At 43.0% G+C, this 8,703-nt stretch overlaps 1 protein-coding gene across 1 annotated transcript; it reads left to right on the forward strand.

The window, feature by feature from the left end:
* The first annotated feature begins 2,800 nt into the window (after positions 1-2,800).
* LOC114259237 (uncharacterized) lies at positions 2,801-6,824 on the forward strand. Its single transcript, XM_028199249.2, has 2 exons — positions 2,801-3,037; positions 5,979-6,824. The coding sequence occupies exons 1-2, from the start codon at positions 2,801-2,803 to the stop codon at positions 6,822-6,824; spliced, it is 1,083 nt and encodes a 360-aa protein (XP_028055050.2).
* Positions 6,825-8,703: the final 1,879 nt, after the last annotated feature.

Genomic DNA, 8,703 nt, shown 5'->3' on the forward strand with positions numbered 1-8,703 from the left:
GCTGGGGCTGAGCGAAGTTGCCAGGATGGAAACAACAAAGGCCCTCATCAACATCTCTGAAGTGCACCATACTGAAGTTGCTAAGGCTAAGGAGTATGTGCCTCGATGCGTCCAGGAAGCTTATGGGGCCATTACTTTTTCAGAAACAGACAGAGTATACCCGTTTCCTCATATAACCGTCCTCTTTTAGTCATAGCTTACATCAATGACGTAGAGTTCAAGCGTGCTTTCCTTGATGGTGGGGCATCCATAAACATTATCACTACTGACACCTTTGCAAAGGCTGATATCCCAGAGTCCAGAATGATTCGCCAACCGATCACTGTAACGGGTTTTTGTGATGAGAAAAAAGTTACTAGGGGCCATGTTCTCGTGGACTTAGCAGTTGGCGAGATCCGTTCCGCAACTAAGTTCCACGTGATTTAAGTAGACACAAATTATCATATGATACTTGGCAAAGCTTGGATGTACCGATATGGGGCTATCCCGTCCAGTTATCACCAATACGTGAAAGCAAAGTTGAAAAAGTGCACAGTGACCATAAATGCATCTGAAAAGCCATTCGGAGTGGAAGAGACACACTATTCGGATGTAGTTTTCTTTACTAAGTTGTCCACAGATGAAAAATTACTGAAGTGGGAAAACATTCGAGATGCAAAGACTACTCTAGAAAGTAGTGGACAGAAAAGGAGTAGCAAATCCACAAGTCCTCCGCCCAAGATTGTTAAAGTGCACGATGGCGGCAAGACAATTTACTACCTATGACGATCTTAGGGGCCAAACTTCATACCTTGGGAGGATGGCCCTAAGACAAATAAATGTGACTGTAATGAGTCCCAAGAAGGGTTGGTAGAGGCGCCTAAGCCCACCATTAAATGCATGCAAGATAGACCAAAACCGCAGCAAGAGGTACTTGCTGAGGTCAACCTCAGTGACTTACCTGGGCAGAGTAAGCCGGTGTTTATTAGCGACACAATGGCTCCAGTAGCTAAGGCAGAATTGATAATATTACTGAAGTAGTATAGTGATGTCTTTGCTTGGACATACGACGAGATGCCTGGTCTTGATCCATCCCTTGTCACTCATCATTTGGACACTTTCCCCAACTCTATGCCAATCAAGCAACATGCTCGAGAGTATTACCCTGATCTTAAAACAAAGATTAAGGCAGAAGCAAAAAAGTTGCAGAGGGCAAAGTTCATTGAGCCTATACAGTACCCAACCTGGCTAGCAAATATTGTACATGTGCAGAAGAAGAACAGTCAAATCAAGGTCTACGTAGACTTTCACAACCTAAATAAGGCCTACCCGAAAGATGAGTTTCCATTGTCCCATGTTGACACACTTGTTGATTCTACTACGGGCCATCAGATGTTCTCCTTCATGGATGGGTTCGGTGGTTATAACCAGATCAAAATGGCACCAGAAGATATAGAAAAGACGGCTTTCAGAACGCCCTTGGGAAATTTTTTCTATACGGTGATGTCCTTCGGTTTGAAAAACGCGGGGGCAACCTACCAACGAGCTATGACTGCAGTGTTCCACGACATGTTACATCATGAAGTGCAAGTATATGTGGATGATCTGGTGGTCAAGTCTACTAAGGCAAACCGCCACCTCTACGACTTGGAAAAAGTTTTTCAGCATTGCCGCAAATTCTGCCTCAAGATGAACCCTCTCAAGTGTGCCTTTAGAGTTACCGCCGGCAAGTTCCTTGGCTTTCTTGTACACCAGAGGGGGATCAAATTAGATTAGGATAAGATCAAGTTAATCATGGAGATGCCACAGCCACACTCTCAAAAGGCCTTGAAGAAATTCCTAGGCAAAGTGTCATACCTCAGGAGGTTTATTCCAGCCCTTGCTGAGATAACCTTCTCCTTTGGGACACGACTGAAAGGGGATCACAAGTTTGAATGATTGCAAGAACACCAATAGGCATTTGATATGATGAAGAAAGCACTTACCTCTCCACTTACAATGATTGCACCATAGCCTGAAAAGCCTCTGCTACTATACCTAACCTCTACTCCTCAGTCTATTAGAGCTCTACTTGTCTGAGACATTGATGGCATTGAGAAGCCAGTCTATTACATCAACCGCAAAGTCAATGGCGCCGAGTCGCGATATACCCCAATTAAGAGGCATTGTTTAGCCTTAATCTTCATAACGCAAAAGTTGCGCCACTACTTTTTGGCACACTCGATCCAAGTTGTGTCCCGGAGTGATCCAATCCGCAACTTACTGAGCAAGCCTGCTCTGACTGGAAGAATGGCAAGATGGCTCTTGGCTCTAGTAGAATATGATATCGTTTGTGTTACTCCCAAGGATATTAAAAGCCAAGCACTTGTGGACTTATTGGCCCAGTTCCCATCTGGTGAACATAAACCCGCGGAGGTGCCTCTACCAAGTGAAATTCATGTCTCAGCAGCTGCAATTAAGACTTATTGGGACTTAAAATTTGATGGAGCTTCCGGAGTTGGGAAAGGTGGAGCTAGCATAACACTAACCAATCAAGAAGGAGAAAAGTTTTATCTATCATATAAGCTTGACTTTAAGTATTCAAGCAACGAGGCTGAATACATGGTGCTAAAACTAGGTCTAATAGCTGCCCAAAAAAGGGCCTTCACAAGTTGAAAATTTAGGGTGACTCCAAGTTGGTTGTTAAGCAAACGATGGGTGATTTTTCCTTGAAGGAGCCTCTGTTGGCCCCATATCGCACTATAGTTCAAAGATTGCTCACTCAGTTTGATGATGTCCAAATCCAGCATACCCTCGAACACATAACCATTTCCCTAATACCATGGCTACACTAGGGGCAAAGGTGGAAATACCAGATGATAGTATAGCCATCGTCATCGAGAAAAGAATAACACCAGCAGTGCTAGCCGAAGAACATACAGAGCAAGATGCTGAGGGGTGGAAAACATATATAATCCAGCAGTTGAAAACAGGCCAAGGAACAATCAGACCAACAGAACTTGCATCATTTTCGCTCCTCCGAGGAGAGTTGTATTTTTGCGGTCCCAACAACTTGCTGGCAAGATATGTCGGTAGACAAGAAGCAACTTACAGACTTAAGCAGATCCATGCTAAGTCCTGTGGAGATGGAGATATTAATCTATATAGACGGATACAGAGGCATGGGTATTACTAGCCAGAGATGGAAAAAGAAAGTACTGAGTTGCAGAGGCAATGTGCAAAGTGTCAGTCTTATCCTAAGGAAGAGGAATCTCATTTCTTTAGTAGTGAAGAATGGAGGCAACCATATATCGACTACCTTGGAAATGGCACAATGCCTGTGTAATAACCCTCACCACTGCTTACCGATAAACATTGATTACCGTTAAACTGAACTGATCATGACTGATAACTGAACTGATTAAAGTACTGAACTGATTGACTGAAATCTAGAACTGAATCGACTGAGTATATCTGTTTAATTGTGCATTTATCTGTTTGATTGTTTGATTATTTGTTCACGTGTTATGCTTTTAACTGCTAATTGAAGGCCTTATCGGTGGCCGAACCGGGAATTGATTGATGTTTCTCGATCCTCTTAATTAATGTGATTTTATGATATATTTATCTGAAAACTGATTAGGTATGATTAAATTAGATTAAATATTGATCAATTGCTGAAGTTGGCCTTATTTACCAAACTAACCCTAGTGATCCACTATCTCACACATATTTGAGCCTTACACTTGAATCAAAACATTTTCCTCAGCCATATCTCTTGCTCAACCGACCTTAGAGAGAGTGAGAGTGAGTGAATTGAATTCAACTTGAAGAATTACTTAGAAACTTGAAGCTTGATTGTTAATTTGAGCTCCCAAACCTTGAATACAAGGCTAAGGTAGGAAACTCATCTTCTTATTGTTGCCATTGAGCTAGTTCTTGCATGATTCATGCTTCATTATAGAACTAAGTCATGTTTTGGTTTATTGTTGTTCAATTGAAGCTCAATCTTTGCATGCATGTTAGTATTGTTGGATTTTGGGTTGAGTTCATGGCAAATTGTTACATGCATGTTCACAATTATGTTTAAGTCCATGATTTCATCATGTTTTGGAAACAATTGGCTCCTTAGAGCATCAAATTGAAGCTTTGAATTGATTTGAATTCATGCATGTTTGCATGTTCTCCATGTTCATGAAATTGGTTTGAAATTGGGTTTGAATTAAACACCCTTGGGCTTTGATTTCTCAAATTGAGTTTTGAACCATGTTATTCCATGTGTTTACAAGTGTTTTTCTAGAAATTAGCCCAAGAGGATCGGTTTTGAGTTGTTAACAATTTGGTTTTTGGCTTGGACGTGCAATCTGGAATTTCCAGATTTTGCACTTCCGCTCGAGCAGGGAAAGTGACGCTCGAGCGTGGAATCCGAGCATCCAGTATCTCTGCACTGTTTTACAATCCACTCGAGCGGAGGACTGGGCGCTCGAGCGGAGTTTTATGTCTCAAGCTCGAGCGGGCGTCGAGCGTCCGTCGAGCGGAGATTCCACCCATCCAGCACTTTTGACTGTTTTTTCAGAACGCTCGAACGGGTAATTCTACGCTCGAGCGGGTACCTTTGTCTGCATGTCTGCTCGAGCGGAGTGACCTACGCTTGAGCGTGACCCCTGTTTTCTGAAAAATCTAAAAATACTTTTAAAAGTACATCTTTGCATCCTCATCCCATTCTAGGCATTCTTAGACCTAGTTTAAGACATTTTAATGAGGATATAGATGTAGAACACACCGAGGCAAATTAGGGATTAAGTTATTATCTTTCCCAGCTGTGTAGCTTAGTGTGTTCAATCTGTTAACTGTGTAGGGTTGGCGACTGGAGAGGCACGCTCTAGCATATTGTAGCCCAAACTCTGTGAGTAACGATTGTGTAAAGATATGTTCACAAATGATTATCTTCTGAACAACTGAACTGTACTGTTTTCTGAATGAATGTATTTCCTATATTCTGAACTGTATTGTGGCATCCTTAGCACCTACTATTTACTGTTACTGTTACAGAGATCTCTGTCGGTTCCCTCGTTAGAACCACTACTGTTACTGAATGATGGCCATCATTACTGCTCGGTCTTTTAAGACCTACTGTTTACTGTACTGTTATGCTAATGGGTGTACCACATATGACTGTACTGACTGAACGACTGAAATACTATTTAAATGAACTGTTTTCATACTGTAAGGACATTCATTCTTAACCTCTTTACGCATTATGTTATTCACTGGACTTTAGCTCACTGCTCATATATATATGTAGGTGTACAGGCACCAGACCGCGGCTAGGAGCGTCAGGGTTACTCCAGTTTTGTCAAGCCAACTACCGTGCCTCACTGCGAGGTTCCAAGCCTATCTTGCTAAGGCTTAGGGGTGTTTAGGACTCCCCCTTTTGTACTGTCTTGCTGTTTTGTAATAACTAAATGGATTGTATAGACTGCATGTTACTGTACTGTTACATAGGGATTGAGTCCCTATTCTGAATGATTGTACATATTGTGTATACCTTTCCACTGAATGTAAATATGTTTGGAAAGTCTTTTTGCATAGAGACTGTCACAGCTCATTGGGCATTGTTTAATTACTGTTTTGGCTTCCGCCAGGCCCTGTACTCTGTTTTACTGTACTACTGTTAAGCAGGCCTTCGGTAATCTCGGATTACTGGCCGGTTACGGTGCTAAACCCATAGGGCAGGGTTTGGGTCGTGACAGCCTGAGAACAAAGTCAATATAATTAGAATCAAGAGGCAGGCCCTCTGCTTCTTCCTTGACGAAGGCAAACTATACCAAAGAAGCTTTAAAGGGGAACCTTTGGCTTGTTTATCAAAAGATGAGGCAAATGAGGTGCTGAGAGAAGCCCACAAGACGGAGAATCAAGGAAGGCAATGATTATATGGACATCTCATTCGCCTCGACTACTAGTGGCCGACAATAGAAAAAGATGCTAAAAACTTTGTGAGAAGATGTCAATCCTGCCAGAAGTTTGGGAACTTGATACATGCACTGGCAGTTGAACTGCACAACATCAAGACTCCTTACCCGTTCCATACTTGGGCATTTGACCTGGTAAGTCCTATAGCGCAGCAATCCAAAGGCCACAGATGGATACTTGCAGTGACTGAAGTTAGCACCAAGTGGGTACAGACTATACCAATAAGGAAGGTAGATGGGGCAAGAGTAGCCAACTTCATCAAAGAAAACATAATCTGCAGGTTTGGCATACCCAAAGTAATGTTGTCTAATAATGGAACTCCCTTTGTAAATCGCCATGCGGGAAGACTACTGGACGCCTACCAGATCAAGCACCAAAAGTCTAGTCCATACTACCCTCAAGGGAACGGACAAGCGGAGGCGACCAACAAAACCCTTATCAGAATACTGAGTAAAATGATGGATGAAGCAGGGGACACATGGTCTGAACAACTTTCCGTAGCACTCTGGGCATATAGAACATCAAAGAGGAAGCCAACTCAGGCAACCCCGTTTTCCTTAGTATATGGGTCCGAAGCTGTGTTCCCAGTTGAGTTGGCAGTACCCTCAGCAAGAATGGCTATGTCAGCACACTTAGTTCCAGGCAGCAAAAAGAATGATATAGAGGCAGTTGAAGAAAGAAGAGATCGGGCCTCGCGGGCGATGGAAAAGTATCATCAATCCATAACCCGTGCCCACAATCAATCTGTTCAACACAGAAAGTTCAAGAAAAAGGACTTAGTATGGAAAACAGTGGATCCAATCATGCGGGGTAACCAATTCCCAAGTTCTCGCCCAGATGGGAAGGCCCCTACAAAGTTGCTGAGGCAAGCAGCAGCGGGTACTACAAGTTAACAAGAGTAGATGATGGATTCAGAACTGGCCCTGTCAACGCCAACTATGTCAAAGAATATTTTTCTTAATTTTCTTTTGTTCAAGAAAAAGAATTGTAAAGTTTCTTTGTTAATACTTCCAAAGCAAAGTGTAAAGAAAGTGTCACACACTTAGTAAAACCTTTTGCTCTCATATACACTTATGTTGTGTTTGGTTGGGGGATTTGAGGAGGGATTTGGAAAGGGAAAGGGAAAGAGAAAGGGAAAAGGTGTGTGAAACTAGGTGAAATGTAAGTATATTTTATTCATATTTCACCTAACTTTTCTCTTTCCCTTTCCAAATCCCTCCTCAAGTCCCCCAACCAAACACAGCGTTAGTGTGAGGAAAGTTTTCCATACTTTGTGAAATTTTATCCTTGTAAAAGCTTAGTCATGGTGAAGTTTTGTTCACTGTAAGAGTTTTTGCTTATCTTTAGAAGCTATATAGAAGCAATGTAAAGAAAGCGATTAAATGAAACTCAAAAGTACCACCAAACATCCATACTTTCATTAAAGTCAAACTTCCAGAACATGATTACAATGTTTGAAAAGAAGTTATGATAGAGAAGAAGAAAAGAAAAGGCACCCCAAGCGCGATGAAACAACAAAATAAAGAAAAGAAAATGGAAGAAATCATAATAGAGTTATATCACATCAAATCAAACCCTTCAAAAGGGAGTCCATCAGAGTCACATCTCGAGGCAACTGGGCAACCAATGCAAAGTCATTTTCTCTGAACCGAGCCAGGTTCTATTGGTGCTGCTCCAGGGCACCCTCACACTCTTTGATAGTCTCCTCCAAGGACGCAATCATCACCACATTGTCAGCATGCTCAAGGAAACCATCAACTGCCTGAAGCCTGTCCCTTATCCATGATAGGTTCAAACCATTCCTCTCAAAGCCGCTCAGGTTAGCTTCAACACTCTCCACGAACTTGCTGGGGGTTGTAAGGATCTGCTTGGTAGCGAGGTAACGAATGAAACTGGCAGGTGACTTTAGTAGCACTGTCTGCACTATAGATCCAGGAACATTAAAGGAAGTAAAGGTATCCGGATGCAATGCTTGGGTACGAGCAAGAGTGGAAGTAGCTTCGAAAGAAACCCAATAACTTAGAAAAGAAACTTTCTCTGAGGGCTGAGAAAACTCTCTCACACTGCCGCCAGCTTCAATCACTGGAGGGAGACTGATGGAGTGACCAAAGGTTTGAGGACGGCGCACTTCCCCTGAACATGATTGCCCAGCAGCATTAGAGTGAGTAGATGCTAGCTAGCGACTGGGTGAACTGGCCTCACAAGAAAGGCCAAAGTTGTCTACACCGTCGTGTCACTCCAAAAAAAGGTCATCCATCCGGTAATCTCCAACATTCAGATCTAGAATAGTAATAGAATCCATCCCAGTATATAAATCTCGGGACACCCCAAGGTCAGCTGGCACTTCTAGAAAGTGAGTGAGGTACAAGTCTGCCAACTGTTCAGAGGTTGCCGAAGCAACTGGGTCAGAGGTCCCAGCAACAGCAGTAGCACTGTAGGTGGCTAAAGTGACAGCTACCTCTATAAGTTGGTCCAAATTTAGAGGGGCCATAGCAGGAACAGTGGCAGCAGCCGCTGCACTTGCACTCTCCTCAGCCACTGGGACATTTGGAAGTGGAGTATGTTAAACCAATGGAGAGTCGATAGACTGGAAGGAACTGCCGCATGCAACTCTAAGGGTATGTGGTGCAACTTCTAGCGGCTCTCTTATGTCGCGATCTTCCCTTGGGGTCTTAGGTACGAAATCATCTCCGCCGACAAAAGAACGGTCGGAGTGCACAGAGTCAGCGGGGTGTGGAGGCTCTGAACCCTCAGTAACTATATCACCCGCTG

The sequence above is a fragment of the Camellia sinensis genome, chromosome 8 (genome assembly GCF_055761805.1).
Source record: "Camellia sinensis isolate YWXY chromosome 8, ASM5576180v1, whole genome shotgun sequence".
Taxonomy (NCBI): domain Eukaryota; kingdom Viridiplantae; phylum Streptophyta; class Magnoliopsida; order Ericales; family Theaceae; genus Camellia; species Camellia sinensis.